The following is a 19,976-nucleotide window of genomic DNA, read 5'->3' as shown; positions in this document are numbered from 1 at the left end:
GAATTCAAGGACAGTGGTTTGTATTTCCTGATTTTCTCTGGCACTAGGTGAGATGTGAAAAAAAAATTTAAAAATTAGAAAATCTTCCCACACAGACCCTGTGGGCCAGAGCCAGGGCTGAATGTGTGGGGAGACAGGAATACACTATGCTGAAAAACAATTGCAGAAATAAATAATAAAATTTAAGACTTTTCATGCCTTAATAACTTAATGAGCACGAGACACTTTTGGTCATGGGAAAACACAGATACAAGCAGTGCAGCAAAATAAGGCCAACCTATGCCAATCCTCCAGCACAAAGCAGATGTAAATATGGTAAATCCTCTTTCTCAAGCACATGCCTGCCACTGCAGCTCCCATGCCATCCGGTGCAGAATGCATTCCTGGAACACAAAAGATGTACTCTTGGCATCTCTTCCTTCTGCTTGACAAGTATGACTGGTGTTTGCAGGACAGATACAAGAAAAGGCACTTCTGTGCAACAAGTACATCTCTGCTGCATTAAAATTAAACAGACTAGATGACTTACCTGTTACTACAAAAGGCCAGGGGCAAAAGAGTGTAGGGTATGAGGTGCCAATTCTGTGCCTAGTCCACTTGCTTATATCCCTCTTAGATTGTACTTGCTGGAAATTTTCTTCAAGCCATTTGGCTACTTGCTTGTCTGTTTATAGGCATAAAGTGAAATAACAAGCAATGTACCATTCCTGCTGTCATTGTTCTTTGTTATCATCCATATTCCATGTCTCAGACACCTTCCATACTGTACAGATCATCATACTGTATTCCTCAGTCAGAGCAGTAATATAAGATTGTAACATGACTCACCTGACTGCATTTTCCTGCAACCTCTACCTGATCTGTCAATAACCCTCTGCACTCTACAGAATATGGTGTTAGTGAGACTCCCAGAAGTTCAGGATAGGTATAAGTGAAACCCCAGAAGGGTCAGGATAAAACCAGGAAGGATCTTCCAGAGCTGTTTGCAATGCAGCATTTCCAGGAGCAACAGTTCTCAGCGCAGCATTAAGCACATATCCAATAATGCCTGTAATAGCAAAATGCACTGGATCTACTTTACTAGAGCTCCTGTAATTCTCTAGCAGTACCAATAGGTAGGCAGCCAACATATTGTCACCTCACTTCAAGAAGTAGTACCTCTCAAGGGTGATATTCTCTGGGAGTGATGTTACTATGTTGGCCAAGTTAGTACTGGGAGAGACGGTCACCACCGTCACTGGAGTGCCTTTCCTGGGGGACACGGCTTCCTGGAGGGACCCAGGTCAACACGGTGGTGAGTAAATGTTGAAGAGGTAGGTTGGGTTGGAAGGATTCTGTGTTCTTCATGTAGCATACCAAATTCTGCTCTCGTGCCAGTGTAAAGTCCATCAGTGTGATATCTACTCAGAAGAGCTTCATAGCAACATTCAAAATATGTAGTAATATAAAAATCAGGAAACTAATAAAGATACCTAGATAAAGATATTTATTTTAATGGCCTTAGAATATTGGGGTAACTAAAACTGAGTTGTTATGTAGGAATCTTAATTCTTTTACATGTTCTTCACATTTTCTCTCTTTTTTCTCTTTCTCTCTTTCGCTCTGTTTGTTAACATTTACTTGTTATTATTGTACGTTGCTTGCGACTTGTGTATGTTACAGAGTGTCACATTTTATTCTGTGAAGTTTTTCTCCAATTCCCATCAACCTGAGCTCCATGTTGGGCAGCCGAGGAGATTACAATACAGTTCTTTAATGCAAAGAACAAGGAATGTCACAGACTATAGGTAACTTCACTGAGCTTGTGACACAAAACCTGATGCGAGGTATTAATGCAAAGAGTAAGTACTTGGTATGAAAATAGAGCTACTTAGTTAAATTACTTTCTTTTTTTTTCAGATAGTCTGCATGAGAAAAATTAATTTTCATTACTCTCCAGCAGAAAAAGCTCCCAAACCTACCAATTCAGGATTTTTGTCACTGTCATTTTGAAAACCAGTGGTGCCCATGCTGACACATAATTGTTCGTTTTCAAAGGCTTAAACCCATGTTTTCTATGCTGTTCTTCTCTATGCTATACTTCCTTCCATACACTCCAAGTCATAATTTCATAATTTCATCATCCTTTGTCTGTGGTTTAATATATCTTCTCCATAATTCTTTTTCTAATTTAATATAGTTATATCCCTTTCACTCTAAGGACCTGATTTAACAACAACGAAAATAAGCCCCTACCCATGGGATCCACATTTCTTAATCCTGCATGAGGCTCTGGAGCCTATAAAAATTGATTTCTGTAGCCAAAGATGGTTTGGCACAGAAGCATAATTTTTACTTTGCTGAATGATGTACTGAGCAAAGTATTTTGTTTACAATCTCTCCCATTTACCCCCCAAAACTATGTTAAAATAACAATAAAAAATAGCTGATGGGCATTTCTGAACATTTTCTAGAGAGATAGCATGGACTTTATTTCTTACTTTTAATTCCCAGAAAATTTAATATTAACTCAGAAATCACTATAGCCATGTACCAACTCAAGAAAAGCATATTTTTCTCAGTGTGAAGTTCCTTTACTATCTGATTTGTTATTATGCTCTGACCCTCTCTTAAATCAGTGAAGAAGCACAGCAGAGTTTAGATGGAGTCTATCATAAAATTGAGTGATTTAGAGTGATGCAATTGATGATTGGCCAATGAATATTAATGGGCAGCAAATACTACCTAGGCAACTAAAACAGAAACAACTTGCTAACAGGAGTGAAATTTGAATTAAAGAGACTCAAGAGAGTTGGGAATTTAACTGTAAATATTTCTTTTCCAAGCAACATCTCAGAGAGAAATCACTGAATCACAGAATCATGTAGGTTGGAAAAGACCTTCAATATCATCAAATCCAACCATCAGCCCAACACTGCCAAGTCCACCACTAAACTATGGCCCTCAGTGCCACATCTACATGGCTTTTAAATATCACCAGGGATGGAGATTCATCTACTTCCCTGGACAGCCTGTTTCAATCCTGGACAACCCTTTTGGTGAAGAAATATTTCCCAATATCTAACCTAAATCTCCCCTGGCACACACTTGAGGCCTTTTCCTTGTGTCCTATTGCTTGTTGATTGTTACCTGTCTACAACCTGCTTTCGGGTGTTTTTAGATATTAACAAGGCCTCCTCTGAGCCTCCTTTTCTCCAGGCTAAACACCCTCAGCTCCCTCAGCTGCTTCTCACCAGATCTGTGCTCCAGACCCTTCCCCAGCTTTGTTGTCCTTCTCTGGACACACTTCAGCACCTCAATGTCTTTGTTGTCATGAGGGGCCCAGAACCGGGCACAGGACTCAAGGTGTGGCCTCACCAGTGCTGAGTACAAGTGGTCCTGCTGGCCACACTATTCCTGATACAAGCCAAGATGCCATTGGTCTTCTTGGCCACCTGGGCACACTGGTGGCTCATGTTCAGCCAGCTGTCAACCAGCATCCCCAGGTCCTTTTTCACCAGGCAGCTTTCCAGTCACTCTTCCTGCAGCCTGTGGCACTGCCTGGGGTTGTTGTGACCCAAGGGCAGGACCCAGCAGGCCTTGTTGAACCTCATCCAATTGGCCTTGGCCCATCAATCCAGCCTGTCCAGATCCCTCTGCAGAGTCATCCTACCCTCCAGCAGATCAGCACTTCAGTTTGATGTTGTCTGCAGACTAACTGAGGATGCCCTTGGTCCCTCATCCAGATCATTGATAAAGATATTGAACAGGACTGGCCCCAACACTGAGCGCTGGTAAACACCACCAGTGACCAGCCACCAACTGGATATAACTCCATTAACCACCACTTTCTGGGCCAGGCCATTCAGCTAGATTTTTACCCAGCAAAGACTGCACCTGTCCAAGTCACGAGCAGCCAGTTTCTCTAGGAGAACACTGTGGAAAACCTCTGCCTCCTCCACTAAGTGAGTCACCTTGTCATAGAAGGAGATGAGGTTGGTCAATCAGTATCTACCCTTCCTAAGCCCATACTGGCTCAGCCTGATCCCCTGGTTGTCTTGCACGTGCCACAACATGATGGCACTCAGGGATGATCTGCTCCATGACCTTCCTGGGCACTGAGGTCAGGCTGACAGGCCTGTAATTCCCCGGATCTTTCTTCTGGCCATTCTTATAGTTAGGAATCACATTTTACAACTTCTAGTGAGCCAGGACTGATGACAAATGATGGAAAGTGGGCCAGTGAGCACTTCCATGAGCTCCCTCAGTACCCTTGGTTGGATCCCACACAGCCCCACAGACTTGTGTGAGTCTAAGTAGTGTACCATTTCCCCTTGCAATATGGGGGCTTCATTCTACTCCGTCTTCCAGCTCACGGACTGGTACTCGGAGAACAACTGGTCTTACTATTAAAGACTGAGGCAAAGGCAGCATTATGTAGCTCCTCCTTTGTCACTATGTTTCTCCCCCCACCTAATAAAGGAGTCTCCTTAGCCTTTCTTTTGTTGCTAGTGTATTTATAGGAAATATTTTTTATTGCCTTTTATGGCACTGGCCAGATTAAGTTCTAGTTGGGCTTTTGCCCTTCTATTTTTCTCCCTGCACAACCTCACAACATCCCTGTAGTCCTCCTGAGCTGCCTGCCCCTTCTTCCAAAGGTGATAAACTCACATTTCTTTCCTGAGTTCCAGCCAAAGCTCTCTGTTCAGCCAGGTTGGTCTTCTTTCACCAGCTCCTCTCTTGGCACTTGGGGACAGCCTGCTCCTGCACCTTTAGGATTTCCTTAATGACTTCTTTGCCCTTCAGGATTGCCTGCCAAGGCACTCAGTCAACCAGTCTCCTAAACAGGCCAAAGTCTGGTGCTGTAAGTCCAAGGTAGCACCAGGTCAGCACCAAGTTCTGCTGACCCTCCTTCTTACTCTCCAAGAATCAAAAACTCTTATCATTTTGTGACTGCTATGCCCAAGATGGCCTCCAACCATCACATCACCCACAAGTTTTTCTCTGTTCACAAACAACAGGTCCAGTGGGGTAACTTCCCTAGTTGGCTGACTAGGAAGGTGAAATCTAGGGATATAAAGTCAATGGATATTTTCAGATGACAAGCAGCTCTTAACTTCTCCACAAATCAAAGTTAAATATCTTTAAATACTTGGATTCCTACTCAAACTTCATAATGGCTTAGCACAAGAGGTATTAGGCAAAAGTGATGCTGCAAAACTAGGATGCAAAAAGAAATGTAAAATCCTTGCTTTTTTTTTTTTTTTTAGAATAAAGGCATATGAAAAATCTGTTCTTCAGCAGCCTCAGTGCTGCTCAACTTCCCACTTCCAGCTAATAGGCTTGTAGCTAAGAAAAGCTAGAGCACACCTCTGCTCCTATAGCTTTCTGTCACTAGCCCTAGAGCCAGGGAAAGCCATCATACCAAAAAGAATTTCCCATTGCCAGCATAATATGACACAGTACCAGCCCTTTTACACCACCAGAAAGCGTGAGAGGACTGAAAAACAGAAGAGTAATTAACTCAGTGGACAACATACCAATTCTTTCTTTAGAGATCCAGTTGGATTAAAGGTCTCTGTTGTTAGGGACCTTGTGGAGATCCTTCTTCATAAGACATTTCAGGCAGCTACTGTGTGTGCTAGGGTTAGCAACAGGTTTAAAACGAGCAAATGAAAATGACCCTCAAGTTCTGAATGAGAGCCAAAGGACACTCTCAACTGATCAGGAGTGGCACTAGCCACAGACAGTAATCCTAGGTTTGGGATCAGGACTATAAGAGCACAGCTGAGATCTAGACAAGCTTAATTTTTAGGTGTACATGGAGTTGTGGTGTGGAACGTAACTTTACTCAGACGAGGTTTCCCCAGTAGCAACATCTTCATCTCTCAAGCAACTTACCTTCTCAGTTCTGGCCCTTCTTTGCATTCAGTTGCTCCTGCCTCCTTCCTGCCAGTCAACCCCTTACCTTTTAACAGGGCTGCAGAGCCCTGAAGTCACTTGAGCCTTTGTGGAATGGCAAATGGCTGCTCAGGGAAGCTGTAGGTACTCAAGCTGTGTCCTTGTCTCTTTCAATCTTTAAACAGGGGTAGTTGGGAGGAAGATAGTCTCTGTTCTTCTGGAGGAGATTGTCAGTGACCTAATGTAACCAAAAAAACAGTACTGTGTCTCTTAATTGCTGTGTTTCTGATCTAGGGCTGAGAAGACCTCATCTTCTTTAGCATAATGTGAAAGAATCTGTCACGGCCCATGTAGTCTGACACTGACTCATAGGTAACTATACATGGGTACCATGCTATGAACTGTGGGGTTTCTCTCAGCCCTGTTTCAGTCAAACCTGCAACCCCCAAGAGGAAGCAGTGTGAATTGCGACCATCCCTGGCCCACACCTCATTTCTGAAGGTATCTGAAGTGAGAAGGGTAGACCAGGAACTTGTTTCTTAGCAGCAGTTGGAGAATGGCAGTGTCTGCTTAAGGGAAGAGGACTGGGGTGACTTTCCCAGTGCAAGAGCCATTTCTGTACTAGTGCCACATTTCCAAGCATAGATTGAGGTAATAAGTATATCATTGATACTCTGAACATAAGATGCAGTTCAAATAGCTGGAGATTCAGGGCCAGACCCTAGCTTATAATCAAAACTAGCAACACTGGTAAAGCCACTATGACAGTTTGCAACCAATTGCAAAAAATTTGCAAAAAAACTACAAGAGAGATGAGCCATGCAGCAGCAGGTACCCAGGCAGTCTCTACTGTGCTTCTCCACAATCAGCAAAGTATACTAATGCCAAATCCAGCAGTTCTCCTAAGTTTTGCTTGGAAACACCCAAGGTATTTGGGTGTGCAGATAGATAGAGATAGCAGATGGAGATGGATGAGACAGGAAAAAAAAAACAAGCGGAAGCCACACTGACAAGGTAGTTGAGAAACAAACTACTCACCTGGGAAATATGCTGACTACTTTCTTTAGCCTCTCAGCCAAATCTCTGCAGGAGAATGTTTAAAGTTGGTGCAGTTAACTAGGTATTCACAGATAGGACAATTAGGGAGATAAGGTGCCAAGCTGAGAGTCAGAAAATTTTGTTGTAAATAACCTCTTACATAGCAGTAGGTAAGTCACTTCACTATATGGTAGTTTTACCCATCTGTAAAACAGAGGTGATAATATTGACTTTCTTCATGGAACAGAACCTAAAGAACAAAAAATGCTGTACAAGCCTAATTCAGATTCAGCTAGGGGGGATGGCAAGACTCGTGTGAATTTGGCAGGCCAGAATGAAGCCTTAGAATCTTTAAGCACCTAGAAGCAGTTGTCATTAGTATAACTAGACTGGTAGCCACCAGACAGCAATCGTTGCAGTAGGTTTGCTTCAACTGGAGTTCTCTCAAAGACAAAGTCAGTCGGAAAAAACAAACATGCAAATGGAAACTTGAGAAATCAAACTAAAATAACATAATTCCATTCAATCTTTATACCTTCTTCCTAAAGTTCAGCTCGTAGATCTGCTAATGAAAACAATGAGGACTTCTCATTGGATTGATGACATCAGAGATGTTTTCTTTATTCCCATAACAGACTAATCACATATTAAATACCAAGTGATTGTTGTGTCCTGTCTCCAGGGAATTAGGTGCTGCAGCCAGTGGTTTGGAACACAGCCACTCTAATTAACACTTACTTATATACACCAGCAATAGATGCAGTCTTCTGTGCTGGCAACTTCTCTACTTCCTAAATATTTAGCCAAATTGTCATTATGGATTAGCATTGTTATCCAGAATGTGAATCCTAAGGCATGGCCCATGCATGTAATGTTCAAGGGACATTAGTAGAATAGTTCAGCAATTTTTCCGCATCTCCAGCTACTCTGTTCTCTTCCTCTTGAATAGAAATAAAATAACAAAGCTGTGGATTTTTAACAAGCATAGAGAAAAATTCATCAATGTGAAGGGACCCTGAGGGGGCTGCAAGAGCAAGTTCCAGCTCAAGTTGCTAGAGATTTATAATGCAATTTAAGAAATTAATTCAAAGAAGGTCAATATTCTTGCCACTCAAGCACAACAGAGCCTGCAAGCTGCTTCCAAAAGGACCAATGGCTGTTACCAGTGAGCAGCCTGACCCACAACCACTCTGCTCAGAAAGGTTTTGAGCTCCTGAAATGGACCAATTCCCCCTGCAGCACTAACAATTTAGTTTGCAAACCTGGGCTCAGGAGTAGCAGTGGGTGTCTCAGAGATTTCAGTGTAGAGCTCTGCTGACACAGCTGCCTCCCTCATTTCAGGATTAGAGCCATGAGCTTGTAGCAGTAGAGGCTTATGAAGCAGCCCAGTTCTTTGCTCATCCCCAAGAGGACTGCGGCTCTCCCCAAACACAGTTAAGTGATTTTTAAATCAACGGCTCAGTACCTGCAATGTCACGGTTACTATGGCAGCTGTACCAAGTTTTTGTGCAGAGTGGTATTAAATAGCAGTGAGTATTATAAACAGAAAGGAATTGCAGCTCAGTGGAACCTCACAACTTTAGAATCATATTGAAATTAGTGTCCACAAGTATTAAAATGCACCTATAGCTTTCGTCTTTTTTTTTTAACGTATTGAGAGACCTAATTATTTCGTTGCTCACAAAACATCACTACCTCCCTCTCTGGGGAAATAACTGGCTGATTCTGCATAGAGGAAAAAAAGAGGCAGAGGTGAGATCTGCAGAAAAGGCTGTTAACGTTGTGACAAGCCAGTGACATTTAAATAGAAGAAAAATAAAGGCATAGAATGCAATTACTAGTGTGTGATATACATGTGTGTGTGTGAGTGTGCGTGTCTGTGTGCGAAGCAACAAATATAACTTGAAAACACTTTTGCCTTCTACTCATGTATGTTGTCCATCAGAAGATCAGAATCATCTCTCCAAACCCTACCTAATGTTTTTTTTTCCCTTGGGCTTGTTTTATTACTTGGCTTCGAAATAATTGAAAAATAAATGAAAGTATTATGTAGCACTCAGAACAAGCTAGTATGTGAATCTAGAAGTGGCACTGAAATTAAGTCTATCTGTTAAGTTTGTCTTTCCTTAAAGACTTGCAGAATCACCCATTGCCTTACAGTGTCTAGGTAATAAGCATTGTGCAACCGAGGTGTAGGATGCTGCCAGTACCACTCAGTTAACATATCTCAGCATTTGTGAAGCTTCAGAAAGCACATTTTGACTGTTTTTCCTCCCTTCAACCAAAATACTCATATCGAGCTGTGCCATATTTCGAGTATATTCTCAATACACTAATTTGCACTTTAAAGCCCTAAAACAAATACTCCACTAAACAGCACTTTGTGTTATAAATGTAAAATCAGTCACACAGAGAAAACATATGATTCTCAGTCTATCCTCATGGGAATGCGTGGAGCAAGGTGGGAAAATCTGACAACCTATTTTTATCACTTACAGCCAAGAGTAAATTTTACTCTATCTAGTTTCCAAATTCATGGCCTGCTGTAGTGTTTTCTGTATGTAGTGTCCTGTGCTGGCATTGCAAATACTGTACGTGTTTCAGAGGAGAACATCAGAAAATGGATTGTTTTTTCTTAAATCCACGTTCTGCTGTTGTATTTCCATATGTAACATACTCTGTGTGTCTAAAATGTGTAGAGCCATTCTGCATGACTGATACTGGAAATGCTATAGAACCATCTCGGTAAATTTTGGGGAGGGGAAGAGCAGGAATTTCCCCCTCAGTAATACTGCACACGGGCATAAATCAGCACAAACAGAATATACTCAAATTCTAACACACAACTCACAGTCCACTGCCTCTCCAGAGTTCTGAGTGACAGTAGGCTCCATGACAAACCAGTCATTCATGCACCATCTGACGTCATGCGAAAACATAATCTGATTTCTAACCGCAGTCTTCTGCTCGCAGGACTAGGAACCAATGCACGCCCGTTTCTGAAAGTGCCCCTCTGTGCGGATGTACAGGTGGCTGCTGTTACCCCTAACGTGATCACTTTTTGTTTCTCCTCCCACTTTAACAGACTTTATTTTATTTTGGTGCAGTGCACACGAACGCAGTGTCTAGGACAGATGTGCTACCTTTTATAGTGTCGCTATAGAAGTCTTTAGCTGTGAACCCTTAATTTGCAGCTGGAACTCTAATAAACAGTGCATAGTGTTTCAATAGCCTTCTGCTTATATGTTTGAAGATTCGAAACTGAATGGTGAGGTGGCCAAGGCGGCGCTGGCAAACGAAGACTGTCCCCACATAGACCAGGCTATTACGCCTGATGAGGGCCTGCCCTTTACGCGCTCTGGCACTCGGGAGAGATATGGACCCTGCTTCCTCTTATCAACCGGGGAATATCCCTGCCCGCCTGATGGAGGAATAAGAAAGGGTATGTAGCTGGGGTCCTGTGACCATGTAGTTAGCAACCATTTTAAATAAATAAGAGAAAGTCAGCTGTAGCTGTAGCACGCGATAGTGCGCTTGCTGTAGAGATGCACGTTTGGGCTGGAAACCACCACCTGATGTCTGCATTTGGAGTTTCTAACCTATTTCTTTCAGAAAGAAAAGCCTGAGGAGCTGTAACTACCCCATGCAGCTATGCTAGGCAGTCAAGTCTTCCACCCCAGCTGGTGCAGTAAGCTTTAGTGGAGGATGCTCTACTATGCCCTTAAATTAGCCCGTCCTCTAAGGAGAGACCAATTAACATTTCATAGCAATGAAGGTTTGCCACTTGGAAAGCTCACAAATCTTACCAAACTCTGAGGAGCACAGACTTGGAGGTGGCTGACAGAAGAGATAAAACACAAAAGCAAAACATCCTCAAGAAATGTGAAATGATTATTCAGCTACCTTAACAGAGCACTAAAACAAAGTATTTGGGTATTCATAACTGCTTAGTTCAACAGAGAGAGGAAAGCATGAACATCTGTTGGCACAGGTGTCTTACAATTGGAAAATAATCCATCTAAAATCCTTTCATAAATAAATCATTATTAGTTTCTCAGACTTCTGACAGCTACAAAAATCTCAGAAGTAACTTCATTTTAGTTTGCTAATGGTCAGAATAATCTATTTAGCAACAGAAGTCAAATCATAAGAAAAAACCCTTCCCTTCTTAAAATAGGCTGTTGTGTTTAAATAATGTAAAGTGAGGAAACCATGCAAACCAAAATTAGAGTTACATCTATATGCATCAAAGTTGATAAGGAACAGGAAATTTGGAAAAGAAATTTCTCTCTTCAAATCAGTGTTTACCACTGGTGTACTGTATATAGTATATGATATAGTCAATATTTTAAAACCGCAAAGATTGTATGACGTAACCATACACTGAGTATGGAGTATAGAATTCCCATGTGCCATTTTATGATGGGCAATAGTTATAGTAAATGCCAGTTATAGATAGTGTATGTATTTATAAGTTTAAAGCTCATCATCAACAGATATAGTAGGACCACAAGACTTTCATATGAAAGTATATCCTCTAAAATTTACCTTTGTAGCAAAGCATTTTACTTGATTCTGTATTGGATAAGCATTGGCCGTGTTCATTCAGCCTGGGCGAGTTCAGGTGGTTCCAGTGGATCAGGGGAACACTCCAAATGGCACATCCTTTGGGATGGGGAATGTATGGTTTTCACGATGCACTGCAACCGCCTCTCGTTACTGAATGAAACAGAGGCTGGTTGGCTAAAGAGTAATATACGTCAGCATATTGTTGGCCTGTTTGAAACACGTTGAGAGCATCTTAATTGTTGTTCCAACAGAATTTCATCCATAGTTTGTGCAACTCTCTGTACACTTGCTGAGCTGTTTACGTGCACGTCTGAAAAAGAAGCGGGGGGGGGAGGGAGGGAGGGAAACAATGCATGCAATTTTGGGTTTATTTTTCTTTTTTTTTTTAATGCTGAGAACAAAGGAGTAGTATCTCTATAGCAACAAAATAAATTCTATGCTGCCTTTTCCCCCTCCTGCCCCCAAAGATGCCAGAAACCTTAATTTTGCCTGAAGTAAAAATGCATGAAGTGGAAGGGAGAAGTATGTGTGAGTGTATGATGGAGACATAGAAAATCCCTCCCACTGACTCTTCTGTTTTTTAGGGTACAACCATGTTGCTGCCTATAGGACCAATTACATAGCCTGACCATCCTTGAGAAATGATGATTTTTTTTTTAAATATATATATTTTAAACTTGTTCCGTATTTCAACGGCCTTCTGAGTCACGTTGCAAGCGATACTACTCTCGGCATGTCTGTGCATGCAGATGCTATTGAACTGGCTACAATGTTGACCTCATTCTTAGTCCATTCTGTCATTGATCCAATGCTGTACTTTGCATTTTTCTTTTAAATGAAGGTTACGAAATGTCACGGAGCCTTAACAGCATAGCTGGCATAAGTGGAAAAGCGATAGGATTATCCTCAGTGTCTGCGCCCTACAGCTCTCCTAGTCCAGTGAGACGTTCTTGGTCTCCCATCCCATCTATTTTGTAGCATGGATCAGTAGCAGAGAATGGTCTAAAAAGCTTTATTTTCAATTAGCCTATGCCATGTTGCATATAGTCCAGGTGACTAAGTCTGAAGATGCAATGTCTCACAGTAGCACCTGCTGGAAACGGTGTTACTACTGATGCTAGGTGACAACACTCCTAAATAGCACTCAGATGACATAGGCAGGCATTGGCGTAGTACTGGTGGGCCATACGTGCTGCATGGTATCAGTACATAGGATGAAGGGTAGATGCACCAGATAGCTTCCTTCCTGGTGCATCCTGCTAGTATGTGCTTATTTTGGCTAATGGTGGATCTACTGGCTCTGTATGGAATGGGTTAGGCATTTAGTCGATGCTGAAACATGCCAACGATGGAAGATTTTGCTTTTCTCAGGATATTTTTGAGCCATAGGAACCCTGCAGGAGTTTGAGCAAACAAGCACAGTAGGATGAAACTTTGCATGGGCACCTATTTTAAGCTGAAAGCAATACTCAGACACACTGTAGAGAGGTCTCAGTCTGGCTGACTGCATGGAAAAAAAAATCCTGTTGAAGAAGAATATGGCTGCCTCTGCATGTAGCTATCTCACCTTTTCCTCCTTCCTTTAAAACTAAGATGCCGAGCTTGATGTGAAAAGCACAGGGAAGAAGCTCAAGTACTGATTGTATTCTTTACATGCAGATCTTTGCAAAGAAAGTCCAGTCATTGCTAAATATATGCCAACAGAGGCAGTCAGAGTGACCTGACAAGGCAAGATGGAGATGAACATTGATGGCTAATAAACATCTGTGTGGAACTGTGCAGGCATAGAAGACCTTCTCATTTGGACAAAGTTAACTCGCTCCATGCAGGTTTTATGGATGATTCTTCATGGTTCTGGAGTTGTACTAGAGATGCAGGCTTTTTCTACGGCCAAAATGTAACAAAACTGTAGAAGATCTTTTTTTTTTTAATCTATTTTTTTGTTCCATAGCATGAATTGCATGAAGACAAAAAATGAAAATGAAAAAAAAAAACCAACAAAAAACCAAAACAAACAAAAAACCCCAAAACAACACACACACAAGAAACACTGCAAATGTATGATTAAGAAGGAAAAAAAAAAAGCAAAGTTATATATTTTCTTTCAAAGCTCTTTACTTTTACATACATTGTTGTAGCCAAAATGTAAAACATTATAAAACTGTACATTTCTTTGCTATGGATCGCTTCTTTTTGTATACAAGATACAGAGTAATGGTTTTAAAAAGTGCAATCAGGCAGTCATCGGTCATATTGACCACGCCTTCACAGTTCATCACACCGACATGGAAATCAAGAACTTTTAATCCAACTAGAAGTGTATAAAAATAAGAAAAACTTTTTCCTGTCTGTTTTTGTTGGCATGCTTGTGACACATGGGACCTTCCTTCGGACCTGACAGTAACAGCTGGGTAATTTTCCAGCTCTGGTTATGTTGTATTTTATTGATGTATAGATCCGTAAAGACCCTTCATAAATTGTTCATATTAAGTAACCAGTATGAATTTTAAACAAAAGAGGTGTTATTTTAAAACTGGGACTTATAGTACAAAATCAGGAAAATACTCAAGTATAAATGGTCTCAAAGTTTAAGAAACAAGACAACAGCATTGTATGCAATTTAGTACTGAGTAAAATGCATGCACAATGTTATGCAAAACAATTCTAGCATGAAAATAAATTTTGTATCATGGTTTCAGTGCCTGCTGTATAGTGTAAAGGGGAATCCTTTTCTGAAGCAATCAGGGGTTTCCAGAGACTTGCTTCTAAAATCTTGAATAAATACAGTGTTCTCAACAGAAATGTAGGAGAAAAGCTTGGTATTGCTTTGGTTCTACAATGCTAATTTTGATTAGTAGATAATAAATGAAGCCTGCAAACACTTGATACAACCGATGTCTAAAGAATTCGCACCATTAGTAATTTTACAAGGGAAGAGTAAAAAACCCTATAATTATCTAGGTATCTTCCTTTTCCCTCCCCAACAATAATAAATGTTTGTCTTTTTAGCTGATTAAATGAATTCAGTTTTTCTTACTTCTTTGGGCCCCGTCCTTCACTTGTTCTTCACTGAGCCACAACAGTCCAGCTGACACAAAACTGAAAGAAATCCAGGTGTCTGAGTTGCACTTGATTTGCCACACAAAACATGCACCAGTAAGAACTGAGAAACACAATGGGATTAAATTTCATTTTAGATGCTACAAATGACAACTATGGACTACATATCAGCAGTGTTCTAGTTGGTTGAGCATTTTTGGTACAGTACTTCTGTGAAGGAAGGATACACACCTTTATCCTCATGTGAGGAACTTCAGAAGAGCTGACAACCTTCTAGGCAAGCCACAGCATCTGCAACTGCTGATGAGATTGGGAACGTAAAGGAATAGTATTCCTACGGTCTGGAGGAAGTAGAGATTAAACGTACAAAAACCCAGAAGAAACACTCATGGCTCTGGTAAGTGCTAAATTATAAACAACAAAATCAACTGCAGCTGGATCTTGTCTTCACAAAATTCTACTCCAAAAGAAAAAACAAGCAAGACCTCAAGTTGTATTTTAGGAATAGAAGAAAGGCTGATAATCTGAATTTGTACATAATTAGAACAGTCCTTTGTAGTCCTTGATAATGTATTATGTACTTGATTTCTACTTCAGTTTCTCCCAAGAACTACTTTTTTCCCACTGTTACTATGCTGTCGTTCTCAGAAGATAAATTTCTTACCTCCAGAGGTAGATCCAGGTTCATCCAGGATTTGCCTAATGAACATCTTTTCCTCTTACAATGTATTAAGAATCCAGAAATAGATTTATCTGCCCCATTTTTTTATTTAACACTAGCTCAAGGGCCCAGTGTTTAGGTAGCTCAAATCTCCATTACTATAAGGAATACTAACAATTCAGTCCTGTAAATCCCATGTAGGTCTTCTCCTTCCACTGCACTTTGCATATACCTGAGCCTTAGCTAACAGGTTGGGTACAACTGTCATTCTGTGCTGCTTTTTACATCTACCAGTCCTGTTTTCATCTAGGTACATTTAGGTCCTATCTGCTCATTCTGATTTGAGGTAACCGTGTCTTTTGGAGGACTTTAATAAACCACTCACAAACAGAACAGCACTTACCATCCACTGTCCTTCAGGAGACGCCCTAAAGCTTAAGGTCTGTCTAACCCCAGAGTTCCCCTTGCACAACAGTGGCAGCTCTGACAAACACAGGGAAAGAGGGAGACAAGAAAACTGGAAAATATCAGAAGCTATTGCATTGAATCCACATCATCCCAGATGCTTCACAGTTAAGGAGCTTTTGCTGGGGTATTATTAAAACATTAATTCCTTCAAGCCTGTCCCCTTCCCCGACAGGACGTACATATCTTTATTAAAGCATTAAAACTATACATGGGGGTATATTCTGACTACAGGCTTTCAATAATGCCACCAACTACTTCTGACTTCACGCCACTGTTAAGTAAGAACAGAAGTATGTTCTGCAGTTCAGTTACACTCTGTTTCCTGCTGGAAATGAAATCTGTGTTTCCTTCTCTGCAAACTCAGCTTTCGGCAATGAACTCCCAGCTATAAGACCCAATGCTGGTCCCTCATCTGAACCCACTGGCAATTAGTGGCTTATCACTTGCTAACATTGAAAGCACGGCTCAACCACACCTTCTATACATACAGCTTTTCCTCTGAGTACACGAGGACTCGCTTTTTCTGGACCAACCTGGTGTGTCTCCACAATTACAATTTCAGATAGAATAAATTTCTGAGGGTTCTGTTCTCTCAAAAAAAATAATCTAGCTAATACCGCTGTGATAACAGTCAGTGCAGCAGTCATTAATCTGGATAAAGTGATTTTTCACCTAAATTGCCTTCTCTCTTCTTAAAGTTTCAGCGCCAGAAAGAAAATACTTCACTGAAACAAATGGCTGCTAGGACAAATGAGCAGACTGAAATACAGAAGAGAGCAAGCAGGGCTAAGGCAAGGGCATTCAGAAAGGAAATGAGCACAGAGCTGCTTACAAAAAAAGATGTCCTGAAGAAAAAGACAAGTGCAGTTATTACCCTGCCAGTTTGCATATCCCTTTCCTAGTTTCAAAACAAGGCAGCCTACCTCTCTGCTTTCCATATATATCCTGGAAGGAACTTTGTCTCTGAGCTCACACACAAACTACCTTCTCTTCATGAAAACATGCTTAAATTATGCAGGCTATTTTTGGGTCACTCAGTTACTTGAGTTTGGGCATGAAATATCTACCTGTTCAGAAGTCCCAAAGCCTCTGCATTCATCTAGGACTGTAGGGTGCTCCATTTTTCTCTTAGGGAAATACAAATGTTTATTTGCAATCAAGAACAATATTTGAATTCAAATTGAACTTCAAGTTAGAAAAGGGATCCAGAACTGCACCTCTTGACTTTCTTTATCTGACAAAGCAAATGCTTTAAAACTAAGCAGATTCACAAGCCCCCATGGAAAGACATATTCCCTGGCTCAAGCTGGCAGAGTCAGGTTTTCAACCCTCAGCGTTCACTTGAACATTGAAAAAACTTTATGCAAAAGTATAGAGGTCCAAACATCTCCAGGTACCAAATATTAAGAGCGTGTGCTCCAAGGCTTCCACTGTTTTTTCTGCTGCCCATGAAGCACAGGTTAGAGATTCGTTAGGCAGCAAAAGGCAAAGTCTTGCAGTTGTATTAGCTCAGCTGTCACTCTAAGGTACCTGCACAGCTTCTAGATCCCAAAGGGCTTAGCAGGGACAACACAGTCTGTGCAGAGGCTGCTGACTGTGAGTCACACCAGCACAACAGGAGACATGGCTTAAGCCCAAGCAAAGCAGCTCCGCTGGAGCCACGCTTTGCCACGGTGGTGTCAGTGTAAGTGGGTGGCTGGAGAAGAGGCGGCAGTAGCAGAAGCGGGAAATGAGGAGGACACAGGATGGGTTTGGAAAATGGGTTATGCAAGTAGGAGTGATGGAAACAGCAATCAGTAGTGAGGGGGGAAGAAGAGCAAGGAGAGGAGGAAAGAGTGGCAAAAAAATCATCAAAAAGCACTAGCCGAGAAGGTAAAACTTTGGTATGGGACTCAGGAAATGGGAATTTCATTCTTGACTCCACTGTGGACATGCTGGATTACCTTGGTTGGGGCAATTCAATCTTTTGTGCCTCAGCTTCTGTTTCTATGACATTATCCTTTTTTTAAAGTGTTCTGATGTCAAAAGAGGAAAGGCAGTATTTAAAAAGGAATAGTTATTATAATCTATCTGCTCAGAATTAAGGCACCAGAGGAGAGAAGCGTCTCTCCATTATTTGAAAGATGCCATGTTTCCTTGTCTGCAGAAGAGCACAATACTCCTATAGTAATCCCTTTTCTTCTGTGCTTTAAAGCAGAGGATTATTATGGAAAATTATTAAGCACCCACACAGTTAAAATGACAGAGCATTTTCATTACTGATTGGCAACTCCTCTGCTGCCCTAATTTAGGTACCACATGTCTTTATGCATTCAAATCAGTAAAAAACAAAACAAAAGCTAAACTCACTTGACATTTGCAGCCAAAAACTAAAGGCACGTCAGAACATTAAAAGTCTCCCAATTCTTGGCCTCTCTTCTAAATACAAAAAAAAAAAAAAAGGTAAACCCAGAGTCTTATAGCAAAATGTTCACATACACTTAAAAGATTATGATGATCAGGGAGTATTTGAATAATACTGAATTGAAATTCTGCAATTTCGAATCTTGATCCCAAAACCCGCAGACAGAACTCCCCCAAAGACTGCATAGCATCTGAATAACAAGGTGGCCCACAGGCAAAGCAAGCTGCAAACAGATTACAAAGATGGAAATGAATTGAGGGAGAGGCTGGCCAACATGGGAACTGGACTTAGACATGACTCCCTCCCAACCTGCAAAGGCTCATCTGAAAATGAGACGAAATCCAACATCTCACAAAAAAGACCGAGGAAATTTTGCAAAACAAACGTCACCCCTGCATTTTCTCATCCCCCAGCCAGCTTTTATTCAGGAATAATTACTTTGTTGCTCTTGTTTCCAACCAAGCTGAAAAATATGTTTTCCCAATACTCTAAATTTATGCTTCCTCAGTCTCCCACAAGGAAACGTGGTTCATCCAGGCTATGATTCAAACACAGAGACTGTTTTCACTGTTGCATATTTTCAGTCACATACTCTATTTTGATGTTCTACAGAGGCACTGATGAGTAAAAACTGTCTCTGCATTAAAAACAGGTGAATGCTGAGACAACTGACAGATGAACCTGAATGAAATGCACAAATAGCTCAAGAACGTGCCTGACTTCAGTCCTTCAACATCTAAAGGGGTTACAAAGTAACAATGGCTTTATGCATGCAGTTTCTTCAAATTAACTTCAAAGGCACATATGATAAAGACCTCCATTTTCAGTTATATTCATCCAACAGGCTATTTCTATAAAACCAAAACATTTTAATTCAAGGCTATTGAATAATTCTTTCTAACGTGAAGGAAACCAAGTAAGATCAGCACTTATCAGGAAATAAGAATAGAACAAAAGCTAAAATTAAAAAACAAAGCATGTACTACCACTTTTTTGCATATGTACCAAGATATAAATATGTGAAAAGTTAAAATGTACAAATTATTTTTGTGTTAGCTGGACTTTTCAGCGAATTTGGTGTAAACACCACTTTTCCACTGTGCGCATTTTGAAGTGCAATCAAAACCACACAAGGTGATTCTCTAACCCCAGACTCCACCCATTCCAAGCCTTTGGGAAGCAAGACTTTTGCCTTCTGCTTCAGTATTTTCTTTTTACCTTTACAGGATTTTCACCTGCTCTGAACTATAAGCTGGTAGTAAATAGCAGAAGCATGACTCAACTACTGATGAAAAATTCTGGAGTACTTTTCAAGAAAATATCTAGCTAAAAGAAAAAGTACAAGATTTGATAAGAGAACACGGGACTTTTTGGTGAAAACATGATATTGCAATTTCAGTGACAAAGATCTGTCATCCCAAAATTACTTAAGTCTTGTTTAAATCAGATCCAGAGTTCATGAAATTGAATAGAAAAAATAGTAAGTATTTGATTAAATGCTGGACTAGATCACAGGTCTGATCAAAAAATTTCTGAGACTGGAAGGTGAGGACAAATGTTGCTGTTTCACCTGAGGAGAACTGGAAATTTCAAGATGTGCTATGAAAGAGGAAAAAAACCACCACAATTGCATGGCAATAATTCACATTATTATTAATAAACAGTGGAAGAGGGGGAACAATAACATCCAAGAAACAGAATAGTTTGTCTCTCATCTCACTCCCACCACACTGACAGGCTGGAATGCTGCTACACCTGTGAGATTACTCAGTCTTCAGGACCTGTATCTTGACTCTGTCTTCCCCTTCCTTTTCCCTATTTTAGCTGACTGTGTCAGGCTCTCTATTGACATTCATTTAAATATTTTTCCCGGTCACCTTTCTCCTGTACATTCAA

The 19,976-nt window shown here is 40.8% G+C and overlaps 1 protein-coding gene across 4 annotated transcripts in view; it reads left to right on the top strand.

The window, feature by feature from the left end:
- KCNC1 (potassium voltage-gated channel subfamily C member 1) overlaps positions 1 to 19,976 on the top strand; it is a 127,538-nt gene that overhangs the window by 95,441 nt on the left and 12,121 nt on the right. The window contains exons 3-4 of one of the 4 annotated variants that reach the window (XM_008922056.4): positions 10,172 to 10,360; positions 13,147 to 14,498. In XM_008922056.4, coding sequence (XP_008920304.1) covers positions 10,172 to 10,360; positions 13,147 to 13,211 — 254 coding nt within the window. In that variant the 3' untranslated portion in view covers positions 13,212 to 14,498. Of the gene's footprint in view, positions 1 to 10,171; positions 10,361 to 12,328; positions 14,499 to 19,976 lie in introns of those variants that run through there. The other 3 variants (XM_018076043.2, XM_008922054.3, XM_025895470.2) reach the window with 3 other exon arrangements.

Source organism: Manacus vitellinus, unplaced genomic scaffold, assembly GCF_001715985.3.
Source record: "Manacus vitellinus isolate BGI_N305 unplaced genomic scaffold, ASM171598v3 scaffold_30_pilon, whole genome shotgun sequence".
Taxonomy (NCBI): domain Eukaryota; kingdom Metazoa; phylum Chordata; class Aves; order Passeriformes; family Pipridae; genus Manacus; species Manacus vitellinus.
Note: the sequence above shows the minus strand (reverse complement) of the source record. Positions and strands in the feature narration are given on the sequence as shown.